We start from the raw sequence: 25,743 nt of genomic DNA on the forward strand, positions 1-25,743 counted from the left end.
ATGTTCAAACTTGATAAGATGGTCACACCTACAGCTGTGGGGTATTTTAATAAAACTTGTTATGTGTTTTCCATTAAGTAGCATGTGTCTTATTTGCTAAACTAGGATTTATGACCCTTCAGCTGAGTAGTGCTCCATTTATCATTACTAGACACAAAGTGTTTTATATATATACTTACAACTTCCTCTCCCAAGAGTCCTTTCTATTCTTCTGAGGCTCCTGCAGCACTCAGGGAGCTGGTCGTGTCCACTGGACGGGATTGCAAGTCTTGGATGGTGTGTGTTTGTCTATGTGTAGTGTAGGGCAAATGAGTCACAAAAAATGCTCGGTTTCTTTGTGGTAATTGCCTAATGGGCGTGAAGGGTCCTGGGATGTGTTGAAATGGAGTTTATAGTGTTGCAGTGATGGATAATGATCAGGGTGTAGGGTGGAGGGTGTGACTCATGTTTGTCCGAGGAGTGGTTTCTGATGGTTGAATATGGGAGGTCGGTTGGTCACTGCCTGAAGTGTTATATTTGTCAAGGGTTAGGGGATCTGTGAGTAAATATTACTGAAGTGTGAGGCAGGAGTAAGGTCTGTATTTCTACTTGAGAATTGGTGATTATTTGAGGAGTGATTTCCATGGGAAGGGTATACTACTGTTGTATGTGCATATGATTGAGTGCCAAGCATGTTGAGGTGGAACAGCAGTGGAGTAACTTTGTTTCACCGTGAAAATGTTGACATAAGTGGTTGTTAGGCAGTAATTGATCTGAGTGTACTATTTCATGTGGTTTGCTGCTTTGTTATATCTGCTTTTGAGAAAGTGGAAGACCAGGTGGAGCGGATGAATTGCTTGTATAAGATGTTGAGAGATTCTTCTTCTTGTCCCAATATAGTGCCAATTAGTGTTCTGAGGGCATTTAGTTTGTATGTTGCTTTTATGTTGAAGTTAATGGTGGGGAGTGAATGTCAAGTGTGTCATATGTGATGCCTAAAATGGTTGATGGTATGTTCAGTGGGAGAGACTGTCCATTCAAGGTGACTCGTGGGTGTGAAATGGATTCCTGTCTAGGGATAAAAACAGTTATATAAGAACTCTATGGAGATGCCGACATTCTTTTTTGGTTGAGCCACTGTTCCCATGCATAGTGCTGCTTGTTCGATGGTGCTACTGTGGTATCAGGGTGTCCTGATGTGACTGTGAGATCGTCTGCAATAGAAAGGACCACCATATTGAGGTTTGCCTGAGGTGTAAGAGTGAAAATAGTTGGAGACAGAAATGCTCCTTTGGAACTCCATTGTTGAGTTTAAGTGTTTTAGAAGTAAAGCCACTGTGAGTGACTCTAGCATAGAGGCTGGCTATGAAATTGGCCAACCACATTTTGTCGTTGTTGTGGAGGGTGGTGTCATGTTTTTTTGTGTGAGGATGTGGTGGGGGCCAGTGTCAAATTCTTTGTTGATATCTGTTGCCACTAGTAATGAGCAGGAGGGGGATTGTGGTTGGCTAAATCCGTCTACATTTATGATATGTTTTAAGTTCACTGTGTAATATGATGTAGATGTTTAGGTCTAAGGCCTGGCCATGTGAGTGACATTGATATGTTTTGTTCGATTCTGCTGTGGATCAGATTTTCTGAGAGTTTGGAAAATAAGGATGGAAGTGATATTGGGTGGTAGGAGGGGGAGTCAAGTGGTTTGGAGGGTTTTATAATTGATATGTTGGTTACTTTTCATATGTTAGGGATTTTATTGTGTAGCCAGTGACTGTTGAAGATATCTGTAGTGCTTGAAATGCAAATGGGCCTGAGTATTTTACTTATGTGTTTGGTGTGCTTTTAGGGTCTGTAGATAAAGAGTGAAGACTGGTCAGTCTGCTCCCCACCCCTCCTTTTTTTTTTAGGTTGTGATGATTGGATGGGCTAGATAGAGCATTATCAGGATGGGCAAGTGATTAGAGGATAGTTCATGTAGCTTGTTGCGGTTGGTCCTTGCTAAAGTACTCACAATGGCTTTACCTCTACAATACTTAAACTCTACAATAGAGTTCCCAAGGAGCAGTTCTTTCTCCAACTCTCTTCAATCTCTTCTTACACAATCTTCCATCACCCCTGGCAAACCTCAACATGAAGGTCCTTGTCATATGCCAGCAACCTTACAATCACATCAAAACACCATGATACCACAGTAGCACCATCAAACAAGCAGCACTGTGCATTGGAGTGGTGGCTCAACCAAAAGAGATTGCCTGCATCTCCAGAGAGGTCTTCACAATCACTCTTTTATCCCTGGACAGGAATCCAGTTCACACTCCCTAGCCACCTTGAATGGACATTCTCTTCCAGTGAGCACAATATCACCCATTCTAGGTATCACATACGATATATGCTGCAGCCAGTACTCACCAATAACATCAACACAAATGTGCAACATTCATACTTAATGCCCTCAGGTTGCTAATTGGCACCAGATTGAAAAATAAGAATCCTCAACATCCTATACAAGCAATTCAGCCATCCCACCTTGGACTATGCATCACTTACTGGGTCTTCCACCTATTCAAAAGCAAATAACAAAGCTGCAAACCACATAAAACAGTGCACTCAGATCAGTCACTGGCTGTCAAGCAACGGCTAACATTCAACACTTTCACACTGTCACAGTGAAATAAAGATACCCCGATACAATCCCACCTCACCTGAGTGCTAGTGCTGGCTAGGCAGCAAGTGATAGTTCTGGCTGCTAGGCAACCACCAATTGTTCTGATTACTCTGCTTTTTGTGGTTTGTAGCTTAAAGTTTTATTCACCAAACCATACCTTTCTCTAACACCACTTACACTAAAAACAGCTCACAGATACTGACAACACCCTTAAAATACAATCCATAAGATTAAAACTTCATAGAAATAGCTGCAACATATTCAGTACCCATATCTCTCCCTCCAGATGTATTCCCCATTTGCAAAACCTGACCAGCGTCTCCAACTACTATCTTGGTGAAATTTCAATGCCCGTCATCCCATTTGGCTCAGCACTCGCATCCAAGATTACCAAAGTGAACTACACATAAACAAACTGCAACGTCTCAATATCACCGTACAGTGTCCGCTAAAAGACCTTGTCTGTCTCCCCATACATTTTTAAATGCAACATCACACTTACAATTTAGTACTTTGTCATCTCTCCTTTGGCCTTGATTACCATCTGCAAACATCTAGGCTTGAAATTGGCACGGTTCTTGAGGTATTCTGTGTTCAAGTTTTGGATCCACAGGGTCTTTATCTCCTGAATGAGGTGAGGCACTGATGGGGTGTTGCAAGAAGCAGCTGCCTGATTGTGTGTTTTGAAAACCCAGCACACCTAGAAATCTCACATGTACCCATGTTTTGTTGTTTTTAGGTGAATTAGAAAGCACTTGATAACACTTTACTCCCACAACTCATTTTTCATAAGTCTAGATTTTCCTGTGTTTACCACTGTACACTAGCCCTGCCTTTGACAAGATGGTAGGAGCAATTGATAGAAGTAACAGGTAGGAGCATTTAGGTGTGAGCATTAGATAGAAGTAGTAGGTTGGAACATTTGGTAGAAGTGGTTAGTAGGAACATTAGGTAGAAGCCTTTGGAATCTGCACAAGAGTTGCCATGTACCAGTGGTCTGTCAAGAATGAGGTGTTAAAAGGCTAAGAAGCAGTGCTAGAGTTCAGCAGTCATGGAGCTCTTTTGCCAGGGCCACTCCCTTGAGGGAGTTCCTGAAGGGAATGTGTGTGAATAAGAGCAAGGTTATTAGGTTATTAGGTTCATGAGAATAATTTTTAGAAATTTATTTCATCCTTTTACAGAGATGCATAGGAAAATGACAAATGAATAGTATTCCAATTTACAGAGTAGTATACAAGGCCAAGAAATGTACTCACAACTCAAATATTTGGTTTAAACACTAGGTGCTTTACATTTTGAAGTGTTATGTACAACAGGTACTATCTTAATCCACTGTCACCACCAATTCATACTGAATGACAAGAAGTCTTGAAGTCTCTTGCCTTTAACTGTGAAGGAATGATTATATGGCAGTGAGAATTAATGTTGCCGTAGAAGTACTCGTAACCCTCTTTTCCCTACAAGCAAGCTGCAGCAATCACAGTGCCACTGTTTCATCTCAGCATCAGATAAGGGTCTACAACTACCATATTTGCAAAGATTTCCTGATGTATCTCCTGAATTGGTTTGGTTCTGTTCAGCAAATGAATAAGCTGCCTGACATTACAGTTTCTAAAGACCAGTGAAGCCTTCATCTTACTGCACATCAGTAAATTCACTCCCTGTAAAGAAAAATATCCTTATTTTCAAATGAACACTTCAAGAATGATATACAAACAGATTTACTAAATTCCACTTTCATACACTTCTTCCACAGATAAGGTTAAAAATTTTATTTTTTCCCATGCACTCTACTTGGTTACAACACCAACAAATCCATCCAAAACAAGCAATCTTCTTAGGCTATTTCTAACTTCAGTCAACTGTTCTCATTCTTTAACCACTGGTTGTTATATTTATTTATTACCAAATTTGTTATTTGTTTTTGCTTCCAGACCACCAGTTGTCTTGATCAGGAAATCTCTCTTGATATGTGCTTAAACTCTATGATGTTTCCTGTTTCTCTTCACATCTTTACAGTAACATCTGTACACTAGCTTTTAAAAAAAAGAGACTAACAATATCATGGTAAAGTATTGTATCAATCTTTCTATTACCAATAATAGTATCAAAGATAAAGATAAGCCAATACTTCATTAAGCTGAAACGAAAACAATGCTTCAAAGTCCAGAATCTTACTAATAAGTAGGTGATCTTCAATAAGAGGGTTCCTTTGCCGTAAGGTTGATTCCTGTTATGATACATCAGCCTCAACAGCTTGGACATAGTCTTGTTCAGAAGCTTTCTGCCTCGCTCCAAGACCCTTGCATTTGTGTACTCCCCATCTTCATACACAGATTAAACAGCTATGGTAATATCACAATTACAACTTCACCAAAAACCATCAACATCCATTCCTACTTGTGCACATGCCTTGTTCTCGTGGTAAAAATTGTTCATTGCACTTTGTAACTTTCCATTTACCCATATATCTGTAGCACCTTCCTGAGGACAACATGCTGTCAGTGGGCTGAACCAGAACATATGAAGTGGTTAGGAGAAACCATAGAATGGTGAGGGGCTTGGCTGTGAGTGGGGGTTCTGGTTTCAGTGCATAATACATAACAATTAGGGAGTGGATGGGAGTAAGTGTGGCCATTCTTCTGTTCCTTGTGTTAGCTGGCATCAGTAATATGGAAAGAGGAGAACACATATGGAAAGGAAGTTTCTCTAAATCTGAATATATTCACTGAAAGAAGTCACCACCCTTAAAGAGTCTAGAACAAGGCAACAATGACAGTACCTGAAATAAGGAACGTTACAGAGATGAGTTAAAGGCTACACATTTGTCCATTATGGAAGAGAGAAAAAAAATAGGGTGAAACTTGATTACCACCTACAAGTTTCTAAAACATTCAACTAAGCCTGTAGAAAACAGTTTGAAAAGAAAAATAAATGTAAAATGAAGTAAAAAAATATTTCTTTAGTCTATGAAACTGCACTATAGAAGAAAGTTTATGAGGTAGAAAAATCATGAGTGTTGAATTTCCTTGCTAAACTGCAGAAACAGGTAATTGCATCCATGCAAACTCTCATTCATTCACAGACTAATCACAAAACCTTTCCCTCCTGTTTAGGAAAAGAATAATAAGAACTTTTACGAGCAATACTAACTCAGCAATCATATGAGGGCAGACCAAACAATTCTGGCTTGAAGTCTTCCAGAGATTTTAAAACTTGAGAAGCTCCTTTGGTCATTTCTGCATCCAGACGAGGGTCTGGAACCATCACCACCTGCATTCCAGCTGTCACTCCTGCTGTTACACCATTCGGAGCATCTTCAAACACCAGGCACTGGAAACCAAGTAAACATTTATCTATCTTTTCACTGCTATACTCATAATCTTTGGTGTCTGGGTTATTCAGATGTTACCATTTTACAGCTTTATGGAATGAAGCACTACCATTGATCACATGTGGCCAAAGAAGAAAATGCTTTCCCTGTATCCTCCTTTTTTCCACCAATGTTTCATATTTTCAATGCTGCATAATACTGAAACAATGCATGGTAGTCTATGCAGTATCAAATTAACTTATTTTGATAAATATTCCCATTATTCTGTATATCATATCTAACTTTTATTCACTCATTGGTTGATGGGCTAAGAATCGTTAAATATTTATCAAAAAATTTGACAGCTATCATTATGCTGGTCATCCTTTATATAAAAAATCACTATTCAAAAGACTGTACTCAAAGCAACAAACATAAGAATAATTATGAAAAAAAAAATTAATGAATTTTTTTTTTGCTCAGGTCCATGACTAACATTGCTTTGAAACATCTGTATGCCTTTCTACTCTTACCACACTAACTTGTGAGTTTCTGATATCTTTCACTCCCACAAACTGCCTAAAAAGGACCCTGTGGTCTGTTGCTGTTTGAGTTCCTTTGTACGGTAAAATCATTTTTACATGATTCTCTCACCTTAATGACAGTGTCAGGAACAGATGAACAACAGCCTTAGTTGCACATATCTACTCTCTAGCTGTCATACATACTGCAAGCAAGTGCTAACAGCATCAAGATCCAAGTGCCAAAGACTATTCTGTGGTTCATCTTGACCATTCATATTCCCTGTTTCAGACCAGTGACAGCACTTTGTCCCCTGCATCCCTCATCAATCAAATTTGTCCTCTACCATGCATGCCTCTCATCCTCCTGAATGTTCAGGCCCTGATGCTCCATCCCCCTCTTGGTCCTCAATCCCTATCCCTCCTTCCTACCTCCTCTTCTGACATGCAGATACTTTTCATCGGTTGTCTTCACTCATCTTCTACATATCTCTGAGCCATTTCAACTCTAATCAATGTTCTCAATCATACTGTGCTTACTACTGCACCTCTCTTTTGAATTGTCAATCCTTACATGATCAACCTACTTTACACCATGTATTGTAATTAAGAATCATATATGTTAAATGTCCATCCTCTTCTCTTCTTTTGCATTCAGGGTTCATGAGTTACATCCATACATCATCATCAGGACTGTTACACCTTCAAACATACCCATCTTTCCTTGAGCAAAAAGTGACCTTTCCTTCCACACACTCCTCAATACACCCTGGACCTTAGCCCATGCCTCTACCCTATGACTCACTTCAGCTCCCACAGTTCCATTCGCTGCTAAGTCCACTCACTTATACTTAAAGCAATCCAATTTCTCAAAGGACTTTTCATTTACTCTCTCAAACCATCCTATCTCATCCCCCTGCTGCAATTCATTACCTTAGTTTTGTTCAAATGCCCCTAATTTTCTCCTTTCACACATTCCCCAAACTCTGTCACATGCTTTTGGAGTTTCTGAAGTCTGCCAACAGAGCTAAGTCATGTGCAAACTAATTGATTTGCCTCCAAATCCCCAGTATACCTTAGGTCTGCTCCATATTCTAAAACCCTTGCAGTTACATCACTCGCCATCCCATCCATATACAGATTAAGAAACAATGGTGACATCACACACCACTGATGCTGACCTACCTTTACTGAGAACCTTTCATCCTTCCATCATACTTGCACATACATCTTACTACCCGGTAAACTTCTCTGCATTAGGAATTTTCAATTTGCCCTATACATTCAATGCACTTGCTAAAAGGTCTCCCAGTCAACCCTACTGTTCACTTTCTCCAGATGCTACTTACAATCCACTCTCATTCTCCAAGCATTTCTTACATATATTCTTGAAAGCATCCACATGGACCATACATACTCTACCTTTCCTCAAATCACACTGCTCCTCCTCAGTCTGATGCTCTGTGCATGCCACCAGCCTCTCAACCTCTACTCCCTCATACACCCAAACAGGTATATTCAAACTTATGCATCTGTATTTCAAACATTAATTCTGTTTCCCTTGCCTTTCTAAAAGGACATTGTAAATCTATTTTGCCAATCACCCTCAGCCATGCAAGAAATGAATATCCTAATAAACCAATCAATTACATTGTCACCCCTTTTCTAGAGAAACAGCTGCAGTCCTATCCATTCCTGATGCTTTGCCACACTTCATCTTACAAAAGGCTTTCATTATGTGTTCTATCACAAAATCATTTGCCAAAACTCCCTCTCTCTCAATGTCATCTCATTCCAAACACACCTCATCTCCTACCATAAAATCTAACAAATCCAACAATCCTTCAAAATATTCAATCCATCTCTTTCACTTCTTTACCTGTTAGCCATTCCCCATCTTCCCCTCACTGTTGCTGTCATTTGTTTTCTAATTCTCCTCACACTTTACATCTTTTTCATATTTTCTTGTTCTCCCTGAAATTCATTAACACTCTAACCATATCTCTCTCTTGCTCTCTTTTTCAGCTCTCATATCTTTCTCCTGATCTACAGCTGCTTTCTTTAGTGCATCTCCCAACCACTCATACACCTTCCCATCACATACTATCCATAGGACTCCCTTTTCTCTTTCACTAGTAATTAGACTCCTCATCCCCCAATGACAGCCTTTTCTCATACACCTAAAACCCCCATTTCATTATTTTTCACCCTTAGCCATTCCTAATTTAATAATTCTTTGCATCTGTACACACAGGCCTTTTTTTCCCTAGCCTGCATAATTTCATGTTTCTCAAATCAGAATGATATTCAACAGAAGCACAGGAGCATTCAAGGTTAACAGCATTAGATGTTAAACATATGACTTAACCCTTCATGATACAAATCAAATATATATATATGATGGGGACTGGCCTCATAAAATACATGTCCAATTAAGTGATTCCCACTTACCTGCTCTGGCTTTGGGGGGTTAGAGAATCTACTAGCGCATATGAGAAAAACATCTGGAGCTGGTTTTCCATTTTTGACTTCAGGGTCTGTGGATGCCAGCACCACATGACTGAACATTGACACAAATTCCTTGTGATTAGTTGTTTTTAGTTCAAAACTATCTTGAGCACCACCTGACGCAATGGCTATGGGAATGTTGTGTTTGTGAAGATGACGAACCACCTTTTCAGCACCTATGATATCAAAATTATCTTTCAACTTTAAGAACTTTTCTAATCAAATTGATGCTCTATAATTAGTTAGAAATGAAATAAATATTGTTCAATATTTGATGCACATTAAGGATACATTACTGAAAGGTAAGGCAAGTATCTATTTCCTGTATTCAATTTACTAAATCGTTAATTACTGTTTAAGTACTGTACAGAGAAAGAGAACACTATGTGACTATTGTTACGTATGAAGAGAATATGACAAAAATGTATACATCATACTACAATTACACTCATTAAAGAACTGAAACCACTAAGAATTATTATACACTTTTAAACACTTTTGATATTCTATTTCACTACTGTTAAAAGCTCAGTTAGTAAGAAGTTTATAAGCAAACATGAACCATGCAAAAGCAACAACCTCTAACATGCAATGAGCCAGCAAAAATATGCAATTCTGCAAGCAAATATTGTTAAAAGACCAGACAGCTTAGAATTATAATTTGTTTTGATTTATGAAAGGACAAATAATATAAAAAGAAGGATTTTGCTTTATAGAAGATAGAATATGAGATGTGATGCAAAGTCAGAATGAAGAATGAGGAAATAGTGCAATGTAAAGGATAGGGCATCAAGACAAGAGATGATGATGGCAGGAGCCTGAAATTTATGCAGATGTTTCATGTACCACTTTTCTAGGCATAAACACATGACTTCTTAATCTCAAAATGATGTCATACTGGGCATAATACATGTTTGGACTTTTTAAGTGCAAATTAGGAGAAAAGGCCTATATGTGAATAAATACAGTACAGTATTATATGGTATGATAGAGAGTATAGTTTTTACTATACTGCAGTACAGAGAGAGAGAGAGACTATCCTTAATGTGTTAGAGGGGAAAGATTAAGATCTGACTGGATGGCATATTCTCCCAATTCATAGGCTGTCAGAATGAAACACATGCCCCTTCAAGGGTAGTAAAGATATTTATGAAACATTTATGAAAAATTTACCATGCTAATGATCATATCACAGTCTAGGATGAATATGTAGATAAATAATTCAGCTCCATCTTCAAGTGTAAGCCAAGGGTTGACAATTAGTATTTTCAAGTTGTTAGATGAAAATCAAACATATTCTGCAGAACTTAAGCAGACACTAAGATTTGGTGACCCATTATGGCTGCACATGTGCATTACTTGGCTTCACTTTAAAGCTGTGCTAAACATCAGTAGATCAAATATCAAGAGTTTACAACCAATACCTACAGGTAAATATATGGATGTTTAATCCATCTTTGGTCTTACTGATTAATGACTGGAGCAATTTCATCATAATTAAAGTGAAAAAGTTGGCTGTAAGCCTGTGAAAATCATATCTTTAAGCTAAACCTCTCATTTGCCTTCACATTTCATGTCTTTCCCTCAAACCTTCAGGTTGCCTTGAATAAGGACAGAAAACATGACTTACTATGTGCTAACCAAACTTGACTCTCAAATGGTGGCTATTGTCATACAATGATTTCTCAATGAACAGGGCCAATCTATCTATTTATCTGTCTGATTCCTGTCCCCATATGGAATTCCCTCAAGGAAGTGGCCAAATCAATAGTCTTCCTAACTAGTAAACTTCAGTGCAGCTTCTAAAAGCCTCACCCTTAATAGGTCACTGGCAGAAGGCAAGTCTGCCACAGTGTTTGCAGATGCTCCTGCCTAATGTTCCTACTGACTACTTATACTTTATGCTTCTGCCTAATGTTCCTACCCACTACTTCTAGCTAATGTTTCTACCTAATGCTCCTGCCTAATGTGCCCACCCCCTGCTTCTACCTAATGTTCCTAACTAATGTTCTTGCCTAAATATTCTTACCTACTACTTCTATCTACTGCTCCCACCATTTTGCCAAAAGGCAAGGCTAGTGCTCACTGCAAACGTATCTGTTAACAAGTTCATCCCTAACTGAAGTGTATGGTAACATGTTCACAGTGAATGAAATAACTTTTAAGAGGCTATCTGGGTGTTAAATTGGTGCATGAGAGTGTAATGAAGCAATGTCGCAATCAACTATACAGGATGTTTATGACTGAACCAGTAATTACATCTTTATTTTTAAGCAGATTTTTCAGACTGCTCTCAGGATACATTATAATTATGTTTGTGGCCTTATGCAACTGATTAAAAGATAAATGTTCCAAGCATTTATGTCTGAGTCTGTTCATTCTCAGAATGGCTTAGAGACACTCATTAGCAGCAGAAAGACAAGTGATAGCCAACCATACTATGCTGCCTGGTGTCAGAGGCTTTACATTCATGAGATTTTACCTTCTCCTCTATAACTGTAAAATCAATACCAGTTTTTGCTGTCACCTAATGGCCACATATTCTTCTTAGTACAGCAGTTGTACTCATGAAGTGTTTATGTGTGTCAAAGACTGTTGCACAAGTAAAATAAGGTGGAGGATTAACATGTTTTTTGCAAGTAATCAGCAGTAATTTGGAATAATTAATCATGTGTTCTCTTCACCTAGGATAACGTGATGGTTCAAGAGAAATACATGAAAGGTGAAGGCATGTGTGGAATTTACTAAAATATTTGGCAAATTACCATTCAGAAACTGAAATGCAGATTATATATATCTTTCTTTCTTTCAAACTATTCGCCATTTCCCGCATTAGCGAGGTAGCGTTAAGAACAGAGGACTGGGCCTTTGAGGGAATACCCTCACCTGGCCCAATTCTCTGTTCCTTCTTTTGGAAAATTAAAAAAAAAACTGAGAGGGGAGGATTTCCAGCCCCCCGCTCCCTCCCCTTTTAGTCGCCTTCTACGACACGCAGGGAATACGTGGGAAGTACTCTTAATCCCCTATCCCCTATATATATATATATATATATACAGATGCTCCCTAACTATGATGGTTCTGCATACGATTTTTTGACTTTATGATGGTGCGACATTGATACACATTCAGTAGAAACCATACTTTGAATTAGGATCTTTTCCTAGGCTAGCAATAAATAGTATGATACTTTCTTGTGATGCTGCGAAGCAGCAATGAGCCACAGCTTCCAATCAGCCATGCAATCAGAGTGTAAACAACCGTTACTTTACAGTGTAATGTGTTGCCAACTTTTTTCTTTGTGTGTGTGTTTTTGCATCCCCATCATGTTTACAAAACACCCATCTGTGTCTCTTGCCTCTGGTGAGGAAAAGAGGAAGGCAATCACTCGAGATGAAATTAAAGATAATTGCTAACATGAAGTTATACCAAAGGCACCAATAAAGTTCACAGTAACGAAACTGGTGGAGGTATTTGTTACTATCAGCAGAGGCTTATGGATGTTAGAAGAAATGGATGTCAATTATGAGAGATTAGCAAGAACTGACAGGCAGATACAGGATGCTCTTGCTTATCATAGGGAAATATATAATGAAAAGAAGAAACAAATTGTACAGTTAACACTTCTGATATCTTCCTGATGGAATCTAAACCAACAAATGTCGATGCCCTAGTGCCTTCTACCAGCTATTCTTGAGCCTCATCAGAAGCGAAAGAAATTGATGGCCCTCTAGATGTAGCATCTTCATCATCTAGCAATTAATTTTAGAGTTATATGCTTCAAAAATTCTTTGAACCAAGTGTGTTTCCTGCGGTGTACATTAATAGTGAGTACCCATACGACCATTTTTTTTGTAGAGTATTCAATAAGTCATCTGAGATATTCAACACTTTATTATAAAATAGGCTTTGCTTTAGATGGTTTTGTCCAACTGTAATCTAATGTAAGTGTTCTGAGAATGTTTAAGATAGGCTAGGCTAAGCTATGATGTTCGGTAGGTTAGATGTACAGTATTCAATGTATTTTCAATTTACAATGGGTTTATTGGAACATGACCCCATCATAAGTTGAGGAGTATCTGTATATGTAAATATATAAATAGACATACATTTATTTATATTTTTTTTTTTTTTTTTTTTTTTTTTTTTTTTTATACTTTGTCGCTGTCTCCCGCATTTGCGAGGTAGCGCAAGGAAACAGACGAAAGAAATGGCCCAACCCCCCCCCCATACACATGTACATACACACGTCCACACACGCAAATATACATACCTACACAGCTTTCCATGGTTTACCCCAGATGCTTCACATGCCTTGATTCAATCCACTGACAGCACGTCAACCCCTGTATACCACATCGCTCCAATTCACTCTATTCCTTGCCCTCCTTTCACCTCCTGCATGTTCAGGCCCCGATCACACAAAATCTTTTTCACTCCATCTTTCCACCTCCAATTTGGTCTCCCTCTTCTCCTCGTTCCCTCCACCTCCGACACGTATATCCTCTTGGTCAATCTTTCCTCACTCATTCTCTCCATGTGCCCAAACCATTTCAAAACACCCTCTTCTGCTCTCTCAACCACGCTCTTTTTATTTCCACACATCTCTCTTACCCTTACGTTACTTACTCGATCAAACCACCTCACACCACACATTGTCCTCAAACATCTCATTTCCAGCACATCCATCCTCCTGCGCACAACTCTATCCATAGCCCACGCCTCGCAACCATACAGCATTGTTGGAACCACTATTCCTTCAAACATACCCATTTTTGCTTTCCGAGATAATGTTCTCGACTTCCACACATTTTCAAGGCTCCCAAAATTTTCGCCCCCTCCCCCACCCTATGATCCACTTCTGCTTCCATGGTTCCATCCGCTGACAGATCCACTCCCAGATATCTAAAACACTTCACTTCCTCCAGTTTTTCTCCATTCAAACTCACCTCCCAATTGACTTGACCCTCAACCCTACTGTACCTAATAACCTTGCTCTTATTCACATTTACTCTTAACTTTCTTCTTTCACACACTTTATTTATTTATCTATTTATTATACTTTGTCGCTGTCTCATGCATTAGCGGAGTAGCACATGGAAACAGACGAAAGAATGGCCCAACCCACTCACATACAAATGTATATACATACACATCCACACACGCACATATACATACCTATACATTTCAACGTATACATATATATATATTTAACAAAGACATATACATATACACACATGTACATAATTCATACTTGCTGCCCTTATTCATTCCCGTCGCCACCCTGCCACACATGAAATGACAACCCCCTCCCCCACATGCACGCAAGGCAGCACTAGGAAAAGACAACAAAGACCAAATTCGTTCACACACCAGGAAAACTGACGAAAAAAGGCCTCATTTCACACTCAGTCTCTAGTTGTCTTGTGTATGCACTGACACCACAGATCCCTCTCCACATCCAGGCACCACAGACCTTTCCATGGTTTACCCAGACATTTCACATGCCCTGGTTCAGTCCACTGACAGCACATCGACCCTGGTATACCATATCATTCCAATTTACTCTTTTCCTTGCACACCTCTCACCTTTCTGTATGTTCAGACCCCAATCGCTCAATAGCTTTTACACTTCATCCTTACACCTCCAGTTTGGTCTCCTGCTTCTCCTTGTTCCCTCCACCTCTGACACATATATCCTCTTTGCTAGTGATTTTGCTTGATCTTAGGCTAAGGAGTAAGGATTTGTAAAATATACAGTCTCAGCAAATTTAGTCAAAATCAGTAAGATGATAAGGTGTTGCAGTGTAAGGACTGAAGACTAAAGTTTAGAACACATAAATGAAATTTGGCTCCTATTTTCAGTTGTGCTTAGAAATGATACTCAACAGTCTTAACATGATTGATCGAAATCTTATGATATTCAGCAATCTTATTAACAATGATCAAAATCTAATATGATTTATAAAAAAACCTACACTCAGTTTAAAGTTTCTGACACTTCTACACAATGGTGTACGGACCTGACACTAATTCGGCTCCATAATCAAACAGAGCTAAGACTCCATTAAATAAGTAGTCCTACTATGTTTGATAAAAACCAAACATGACTTATTTAAACTAATCATTCAGGAGGAGAGTCAGAGATATACATATTGGATATACAATTTTAGACTGTACTTTTGGACCTGAGATGAAGATGAATGAATTTTAGCCTCTACTTTTGGACCTGAGATGAAGATGAATGAAAGAACAATCCTGCAAAGTTTGATAAAAATTTTGCCCATTTCAACAAAGCTACTGCTCACGATTTTTCAGGATTCTGCATTCACAAACCTACTGACAGATGATTCAGTTCCGTCTTGTAAACCAAAGTGAAGATCAAGGATATGATTAATCTTTCTAAACGTAATGATAATCCAGAACAATCAAGATAATATTGTAACTGGAAAACAAAATCTTTGACTTACATTTATACACATAGATGTACAGATTTGTGACTATGTTCCATCTTCAAACTGTATGTGAAGATTTATGAATCTTACCTTGCTGAATCCAAATCCATCATGTTTAAGTTAAGCCAGTGATTGGGAACTTTAAGAAGATAGATATACACGTGCATGAATGAGGTCCATCTTCTTACTCTGGCAGATGATCAATAAATTACATAATCTCTTGAGACCAATCAAATTCCAATACTATTAAGCAAAAACAGATACTGGAAACCAAAGTTTGGAACATCTGTGAGGATGGAGAAGTAATGTCAACCTTACGTAAGGAAACAAATAAAGTAATCTCATCAACTCCGATCAATATATGAAATTACTTAGCAAGGATTAGGATTTGATACAAATACAGAACATACACGCTGACATATAATAACTCATGATTAGACTCAAACTTAAAAAACCAAAGAAATGACTACAAAAGTAAATGTTGAATCTTTCCAAGCCTCACCATAAGTCAACAAGATTCAACAAACTTATAACAAGACTCTTAAGTTCTGAAAATGTATACAATGGCATGATGTAACTCCACACATAATTTAGTCTTTCAACTAAGGATAACTCATGCATACTTTCAGACAAGCATACTCATACTTACAGAGATAAACATAAATTTACAGATATAACAATGACTTCAGCCTCCTATTCGTTGAATTATGGGGATAAAACAAGGAAAGTATTCTAGGAAAACTGTCAATTGAGATGAAAAGTTAAGAAAAAACTGTATGAAACTATAAGACAGAAATTGTTGCTTCATGTGAGAGAGAGGTTGAAATTTGTTTGTCTAGACAAAAGACCATACAGTTACAAATGGACTGGGTGTACTTTCAGAAAGGATTAGGAATGAAAGCTGAGGTACTGGAAAGTTTTGAAAAGCATATAACTGTACATGTGCACAGTTTTGAAAAGAATAAATATGAGTTATGAGTTGTAGAGCAAATCACTGGAAGATGTAAACACAAACTTAAGTTCAGAGGGGATTCACCTTTTGAAAAAGGAGAAACATACTATGGTGAATTATGGTATAACTAAGGATCTGCATTCTAAAGATAGAATGGACTCACTCCGACAGAAAGCATCAATGTTAAGAGTTTTCCTCAATGTCACTAAAACAATGGTCTTGGGAGCCTCTGCTTATTAGGAATATAAGGATTCATAGCAGCAAAACATAAAAATATGGCATGAAAGGAGTGGATTATGAAATAAATTATTAGAATTAATTTGGATCACCGTATGGAATTCATACGGGATGAAGAAACACTTAAAAGAACACTTTGAGAGAGATAAGCTGAGATACTGGAAGAAAAAAATGGTAAGGTAAAGACATGGTGAAAAAGTACACACCTCTGTGTAAAGGATGTTTTGATGAGGAAATTTGTGAAAATATGTCACAAAAACATAACACATTAAGAAAGTTGTGCATTGATCACTCTACTGGACAGCAAACAAAAAATATAGGAGAGCAACAGACAGGTATGCAAAAGCTGAGATATTTTGTAATTTAGATGTACGAAAAGACTATGAGTACAAGTCTAGATAATTTGTAAGAATAACAGAGTAAATAAGCCACACAAGAAATTTACAGCCATTAGTAAAAGTACTGTATATTTTTTTCCAGATGAAGTAAATAAAAAAAATCAAAAGTGTCTGAAGAAAAAAATAGTGTGCCTTTAGATTATTTTCATTGTAAACCTTTTAGATGATGATATATCAAACTTCCATCTCTACCTAAGTGCAGCAGCAACAGAAAATATTCAGCTGACCTATTCAAAATTTACTGTGCAAAGTTCATGATAGTATAAATTTTGGTAGTTCCTTGCCCAAATCTAATCTTTAAATGGCACTGCCACACACAGCAGAAGTAAAAGTTGTGCTGGGATACAGTTATGAAAAAATCTCACCTACAGAATGAATATGTAAAAATATGAGACGCTTTTCTCAGAAGGGGTTATAACACCATTTTATCCCCTAAAATAAGATGTATCCATGAAGATATATCCTGGAATATCTGGATTCATATCATCATTTTCTTTCATTATCGATTGTCAAGAATGTTATTATCAAACTGAATGGTTTTGAAGGTTTAGTGACTCATAGCCCAGAAGTGAGCAAAGTAACTCTGGTACAAAAGAGTACTGCTAATATATCAAATCCTTTTGAAATACCTGAAACTAGAGAAAGTTATAACCACTGAAGAAAAGAAATCTAAGCATCAACTTCAGAGTTTCAGAGTTTTCATGTTTGAATTTTCTGAAAAGATTTGAAAAAGTCTGGAGAGCAATTAATAGCTGGTGTTTTTAAAGTTGTTCATCCTTCCACTTAAAGACAATCCCAGATAGGATGGTACTTTTTTCAAGCTTTTCAGAGATATTCTTATGAAATCATTTATAACCAAGTCAGTGTATTTTGGGTTTTCTCTATTCGTTCCTATATGGATGAATTTAGTAATTCTACTACTTTCTATAAGACTAGTTTACAGGAGCATTTGGTTTTAATAATGAATATTATTTCCATGCCTATGTGGACTAGACTTTTGAGATACCTTTTTTTCTGAGATAATCTTTAGCTTTCTCATGTTATCCTTAGTGGAAGTTGTTCAATGTCTTGGATTCTTTACCATCAAGATAGCTTATATGCAATATGGCTTAACACATCTCAAAAACACTTGTTCATTATAGTTCTGGGATCACTAAAAAGGTAGTTGAATTCATGCCATGTTTAAGCATAACAGTTTACTACAAGCTGAAGATCACCTTTTCAGATACGATTAATCTAAACTCATATTTTTCATAATGAAAATGAGAGTTTGATTTAGGAATAAACCTTACAAAAAATTCTTCACGAGCATATCGTTTTTTAACATCTATGCATGACTCAAAGATTTCCTTGGTCTCAAAGAAAATTACTTAAAACATCAGTTTGTTCTTCTAGGCTTTTCTTCACCTTTATCAGGAAAGGACATTTCTGGTTTAATCAGGAAGCTGGCTCACCTTTCACAATCAGGGCTGTCCATCAGAGCCCAAGATGGTAAATATAATGGCTTTTACTTTGGCTGTCTTGAGGAATCTCTCATTTGCTAAAATCAGCAAAAAGGTCTTTGGCAGTCACTAAAAACTGTACCTTTGTTGCATGATACCTTTTTTCAGCTTTGGTTGACCATCCTTCTTGGATTTCACTGTGCTGATATCATAGTAGGGTTGCCCTGAATAGAGGACTAAGATGTCATTAAGGCAGGTCCCCCTTTTTTTTTTTGTCCTAAATTTTTCTTAAGGCCATCCTTCTCCAGGTGGATATGCTCAAAGAAGCTTATGGGGCTCTGTCCATATGTGAAATATGTTGGTTTTGAAGGATTAAAAGCCATTCCTCTACTGCAAGCAAAGCCATATATGCATCAACTTATTTTTCTTTTCACTCTTCCCTTTCTGAATTTTTTTTTCTTTTTTCTTTTTTTTTATTCTGGAGAGAATAGGCTCGAGGTAGTAACAAGTAGTCAGTGAATGAATATGGGCATAGGTCTTGAGAGGCAGCTGTAAAGTCACTGATTTCTGTCCATAAGAATCTGCTGGCCTTGTATGATTTATAATGGTCAAGAACTGTAAATCAATCGTGGAAACACCTGATTCTGGGGGGTAAAATTTTAACCCCTACTGAGCACATGCTCTCGCCTATGCTCATAAGGTTCTGCTGATTGGGGATATGGGTTTTTGCCCTTAAAAACCCACATTTCTATCGAAAACAAATGTTCTTCATGTACATCCTTTCCTGCATTCACAAAGCACATATGACTATGTATGAGCTTCCCAAAACATGTTGGTCACCTAACAATTTCAATCATTCTAACTCATGATTCATTAAGTATGGAATTCCATATGTTTGTTACTTTAAATAAGTTTCAATTGCTTGTACTGGAAACTAAGAGTAAGTTAAAAGATTTATGGCTATATTGGCAAAAGCAAACAGGGAAAAAATAAAAGCAGAGATAACAGGACAAGGCAAAGAGAAAAATAAGGAGAAACAAAACAGTATATTGAATGGCAAACAACAATCTCTGAAAGACAGTGCAGAATTGGTAAATGTGCAGAACACCATCTAGTGGAGTATAAAGTAAATAACATTCATTATCAAAAAAAGACAATTTTGCTGTGCTAAATTTTTTCATGGGCAATGACAAGATATCATCTTTTACACTCCTGATGCTAGAACAGAATGGGAAAACAGCACAAAGACAGCAAACTGATAACTTAGAAACAAATTACCAAAATAAAGAGAGTAATTTGAATCCAAAATTCTAACAGGCTAAGGATGAAAAATGGTAGGGTTGGTCAAAGACAAGGCAATTGTTCAAACTGTAAAATACTTTGAATCAGCTTATCCCACAAATCAAGCAATGTGGACACATCCCATACGTTTAATGTAATGACTAAGGAAAAAAAATAAACATGGGCTGCTATGGATGAAGGCTCTGTCATTTCCAAAAAAATGTAGGTTCTAATGCACAAAACATTTGATAAAATTAATGAAAAATAAGAATTTGATTGATTTATGTTTTATATCTTGTTTTTCTATAATTTTCTGATAATGCGTTCCAGCATTAATTAACTAATCACAAAATATCAGCATTAAATGCAATACCTTTCATAAATTTCACTGCTGTAAACACCTCTGGATAAAAGGAAACCACTGTTGCTTTATATTCATCTGGTGAGATTTTCAAATCAAATTTTTTTGAAAAAGTCTGTGCAACTTCAAGTGATGTATGACCCATTTCAGCCACTATTTGTTCCCACGTAACAGATTGTCCATAGGGTGCAAGGGCTCGATTGTGGCAAGTTTTGTACAAGTCCACTGTGTCTGCAATGAACAATATATGAACTGAACAATTAATTAATATATGAAAGATCTCAGAAATGACCAAAAGTCAATATGGAAACATATAAATCAGCCAAATACTGCAATTATGCTTGGGAAACTATCAACACTAAGATGATTTAAAGTTAGAATCAATTTTAGTACACTCTAAAAATGTATATTTTGCAGCATGAAAAACTATTTTTCACCAGAATGGTGCCCTGCAAGCCTGGAGAAAGTGTCTAGAAACCTCTTAACATTTACCATCTGGTGAGGTAAATCCCTCTCACCTGTTGCTAACCACCTGTTCGGTGCTACCAGCTTACTGGCTTAGCCAGGGTTCACCCATCCACTAATCGGCAATCCCAACTCGGCGATGATGTCATCAACCCCTAGACACTGGTACTGACCAGACTCATAATTCTCAGTGAACAGATACCAACCAGATGGTGGTTATCATTGGTAAAAAAAAAAAAGATAAAGGAAGGTAAGATGGGAAACAATAACCCAGATTTTTTCTTTGCCAGACAATAATAACCTGGAAGATACTTTTAGTGGGACGCTATCCCAGAGAAAGTTTTTCACACTTAAAAACTTACAAAGCTCTCCATGACTGGATGGTACTGCGACCCTTGAAAGCATACCAACATAGAGGATGGCTGGAAAATCTTCTCAAAAAGAGGATACAGTAAGTCAATAAAGAGTACCTTAAGAGTTATCATGTGGCACATTCGCAACCATCTGCCCCAAAGATGACAATTCTAGTACCACACAATGGGGTCCTCGATATTCAAAGTTAACAAAGTAAGATATCATTAACATATGTTAAGAGGAATGCCAAAGACCTCTATTGGTGATCTAACAAATAAAAGAGGGGGTCCTCAGAAAAGCCAAGATGAAGAATACTTTGCCAGAATCATGAACTGACATACAGGCCAGGTTGGGCCAACAAAACAAGTCCAGAGGGAGATGTTCCTTGCTGAGAGGGGTCTTTAGCTTTTTTTCTTGCATACATATTCAAAGAAAAAATCTTGATAGTCTCTGGTGACTACCATCTCTCTAAATGATTTAAATAGGAATAAAGAATGTATAACAAAAAAAGTGTCTCTAAAATATCTTTTATCTATTCACTTTCATACTTTTTTTTGCTAAAACCTAGGATTCGAATTCACCTCAACCCTAGATGTGTGATCATCAAAAAATGAGAAATTACTGATGTTTGAGTATTCTGTGTATCTCATTAACTCTTTTCCTAGCACCAACGACTATTAAGAAGAGAGCTTTCAGAAGTTTTGGGACGGACCTGAGGAGAATCTAGGATAACTTGGCAACGACCTAAGGATCACTTAGGGAAGACCTCAGGTAGATCTGTGGAGGACCTGGGGAGGACCTTGAAAGATTTTGGAAAGACTTCAGTAAGACCTGGAGAGGACTTGGAGGCCTAGGATAGGCCAGTAGAAGACCTAGAAACACTTAAGACCAGTGGAATATCTGAGGAAGCTTAGGGAAGGACTAGGAAGAACTGATCTCCAAGTCTTCCTCACTGAGGTCTTCCCATGTCCACCTCTAATCCACACCAGGTCCTCCCATTTTTTTTCCAGGTCTTCCTCAGTTCCTCTGCAAGTCCATCTTAGGTCTATCCAAGCCATCCATAGGTCCTTTCCAAATTTGCCACAGGTCTTCCTCAAGTATTTCCCAGGCTTTCTCAGGTTCTCCCCAAATCTTCTCAGGCTTTCCTAAAATATTCCCCAGGTCTTCTTCAGCTCTTCACTAAATCTTCCCAACACCTCCATAAGTTTTCTCAGGTCGTTCCAAGGTTCACTTATATATTTACTTATCTACAATTACCCCAAGACACTTTTCAAAGGATTCTGGTGTTTCCCAGGTCCTCTTTTTCAAGGGGCTCCTACAGCTACAAGGCTATGCTACACATACACACCAACAACCTGCTGGAGAGAGGAGCTCCCTGGACTGCAAGCTTATATTCAAGATTTTGTAGGGTCTACATTCAAGCAGGTCTATCATATATAAGTAATAAGGGGCCCATGAATGATATATCTTGTGGATAATAAGTCTAACTGAGCTAATTCTAATCAGAGGAGATCTCAGGTTTCAAATCAAATACCCTTAGAGTTACCAACCTCAGCAGAATGAAATTTTAAAATTGTGCATTTAATGGATACCTAAGCAAAAAATAATTTAAATGCCTGACTTGAGGAGAGTGAGCAGGTTTATCTACAAATCAATACAAGGCAATGTAACTTAGTAAGTAAAAGATAGCAATCATTTGAAAAAAAGGCCAACGTTCTAGGATAATTATTCAAAATATATATAAAAAAAAAAAAAAAACTGAACAGATCCTATTTGTATGCTAACAAGCTATATTTTTGTAATCTAACTAATTCTGGTGAATGATTTAAGATCTTTAGCATTACCTGAACCATGAAAATAGAGAGCAATAAAAGAAGGTAGAGAATTTAGTTAAAGCAGTCAGATCAGTTAGGGCAGTCATGTTAAACATTATTAATTTTCTCTCTTAATTTGATGTAGTAAGAAATGGATTCGAATAAGAGAAAGCACCAAAACTTAGCAGTTGTGACTAGATCCACAAGATGAAAACATGAGGAAAATATAAACCATGAATACCAGAGAACAAAAGTTTGGAGATGTTTGAAATAATTGAAAAAATAGGATAAGAAATTAATACAGAAGAAAATAAAAAAATTGAGTAATCTTGTTAAGCTTTTCCATGGTTTTCCTCTGACATTCCACATGCCCTGGTTCAGTCCATTAACAGCATGTTGACCTCAGTATACTGCATCGTTCCAATTCACTCTATTCCATCCATGCCTTTTACCCTCCAGCATGTTCAGGCCCTGATCGCTCAAAATCTTTTTCACTCCATCTTTCCACCTCCAATTCAGTCTCCCACTTCTTGTTCCCTCCATCTCTGACACATATATCCTATTTGTCAACCCTTCCTCACTCATTCTTTCCATATGTCTACACCATTTCAAAACATCCTTTTCTGCTCTCTCTAATTATCTGAGGGGATTCAGAAAGTACATAACAAGATGATATTTATTCATCTATTATACTTTGTTGCTGTCTCCCATGTTAGCGAGATAGCGCAAGGAAACAGATGAAAGAATGGCCCAACCCACCCACATACACATGTATATACATAAACGCCCACACACGCACATATGCATACCTATACATTTCAACGTATACATATATATAAATACACAGCCATATACGTATACACACATGTATAGATTCATACTTGCTGCCTTCATCCATTCCTGTTGCCACCCTGCCACACATGAAATGGCACCCCCTCCCTCCGTGCACGTGCGAGGTAGCTCTAGGAAAAGACAACAAAGGCCACATTCATTCACACTCAGTCTCTAGCTGTCATGTGTAACGATAAATTCATTAAAAAGTTAATATGATTAGCCGAGTCTTTCCTAGGTGGCCATAAGGACGTTCAGAAAGAGGGAATGCTTATAAAACAAACAAAAACTGTTTAAAATAGTGAGCAAGGATAGAGAGCTGGAATAATTTTGAGGAATGACAAACAGACACATAGAAAGAATATTGATGCTGTGGAAGACATACAAACTGTGGAACACAGGAGTTAAGGGAAGTTGTAGAAAGAATACTATACATATTCAAGAGATGGAGCAATCAGGGAAGTTTATGGCCTGGTTGATAAAAGGCTGTTAGAAGTTATAGTAGTCCCAGCAGTGTTAAGTGGATGTGAGTCATAAGCCTTGAATGCAAAAAAGAAAGGAATATTGGGAGCATTGGAAATTAAATGCTTCAGGATGATACATAGATAAGAGGTGGATTGCCTGAATAAAGAAGTGTGGAAGTAACTGCAGTATGACTCAGAGAGCTGATAAGGGTGTGCTGAAACAGTTTAGTAATATAAGAGAAGATGAGTGAACAAAAAATGACTAAGACCTTGGCATCAGGGATGGAGAAGGGAAGAGGAGAACAAGATGAAGAATTGGAGTGAGGAGGGTTTTAGGATATCTTGAGTCTCAACATTAAGGAAAGTGTAAGGTATGTACAGGATAGCATGAACTAGATCAATGTGGTATATGGGGGTTGATATGCTGTCAATGGTCAAACTTGGGCATATGAAGCAGTCAAGATAAACCATGAAATAGGCTGTAGGCTTGGCTGTGGAGAGGCCAGTGAATGTCTTAGATAAAAGACTGGTATGTTTGAAAATATGAGGGGTCCAAGCAGTGTTGTATGGTCATGAGATTTGGATATTGAATGCAAATGGAAGAAGATGGATGTGTTGGAAATGAAATGCCCAAGGGCCATACCTAAGTGAGGCAAGTTGATCATGTATGGAATGACAGTGCAAGAGATGGGTGTGGAAGTAACTGCACTTTGACCAAGTTGACCAGGGTCTGCTGAAATGGTCTAGACATATGGACAGGATGAACAGAGAACAACTGGGTAAGAGGGTCTATGCATAAGAAGTGCAGGAGAGTCCAAGAAGGAAAAGGAAGGCTGTAGTTGTCAGAACTGGAACAATCAGGAGGGTGGGAGGCATGTGGGAAAGAATGAAGTGGATCAATGATGTGCTGTAAGTGGAATGAACCAAGGTATGTGATGTGGTCAAACTAAACTATGGAAGTTACCAGTCTGAAGGGCTTGGCTGCTAGAAAATGGATATGTGGAAGTGAGGCTAATATTTGTTTAATCCTGATGCTTCCTTGCTAAGAAAAAAAAATTGCATTTAGAAAAAAATAATGTACTGTATAAGAAAGCTTTACAGACATATCTTGTCAGTAATCATGTTATCTATGTTATATCTTATTGGAATAATACTTGATATATGTATACTAACTTTTTCTGTCTTAAGATAATGAATATTCCTGAATTAGCTCTCACTGTGACTAGGCTTTATACAAGTTCTTGATGGAAAATATGGGTTTGCAGAATTAAACTTTCCAAGAATGCAACCTAGACATTAACTGGGTCCAACTTAAGCCTGTAAGGTGTATTAGAGTGTGGTAATTGAGAAGGTGGTGATATGCACATGACATCTGGCTGGGAAGAAGTGTGACTTCAGGAGAGGTAGCGGAGGTGGGGATCAGGTGCTTACTTCAAAGAATTTGAATGAGAAATACTTGGAGAAAGAGAACAAATTTTCTGGAACACTGACAATGGCCACATTTCAATAAATACAGAAAAAAATATAACAAGTGAAATCCGTTAATGCTTCACAACTAAACAGCAGTAAATCAGAAACAAAGGGGCTGCAAGAAGGAGTTGATGTGATTTTTCAGTATATATACGTTCATTGTATGAACTTAGAATGATGAGGGAAATCCACATGGTGGATGAGTTTGGTGACTATGACTATCTTAGAATGATGAGGGA

The 25,743-nt window shown here is 37.7% G+C and overlaps 1 protein-coding gene across 10 annotated transcripts in view; it reads right to left on the reverse strand.

Annotated features, from left to right (window-relative positions):
* Positions 1-3,789: 3,789 nt before the first annotated feature.
* Gs1l (pseudouridine 5'-phosphatase-like Gs1l) overlaps positions 3,790-25,743 on the reverse strand; it is a 54,386-nt gene continuing 32,432 nt past the window's right edge. For 7 of the 10 annotated variants that reach the window (XM_071663602.1, XM_071663608.1, XM_071663601.1 and 4 more), the window contains 4 exons: positions 20,119-20,337; positions 8,927-9,159; positions 5,795-5,974; positions 3,790-4,302 (listed from right to left, as the gene is read on the reverse strand). In XM_071663602.1, the coding sequence (XP_071519703.1) occupies positions 5,795-5,974; positions 8,927-9,159; positions 20,119-20,337 (632 nt within the window). In that variant the 3' untranslated portion in view covers positions 3,790-4,302. Of the gene's footprint in view, positions 4,303-5,794; positions 5,975-8,926; positions 9,160-14,026; positions 15,722-20,118; positions 20,338-25,743 lie in introns of those variants that run through there. The other 3 variants (XM_071663611.1, XM_071663604.1, XM_071663609.1) reach the window with 2 other exon arrangements.

This window comes from Panulirus ornatus, chromosome 7 (assembly GCF_036320965.1).
Source record: "Panulirus ornatus isolate Po-2019 chromosome 7, ASM3632096v1, whole genome shotgun sequence".
Classification (NCBI taxonomy): Eukaryota; Metazoa; Arthropoda; class Malacostraca; order Decapoda; family Palinuridae; genus Panulirus; species Panulirus ornatus.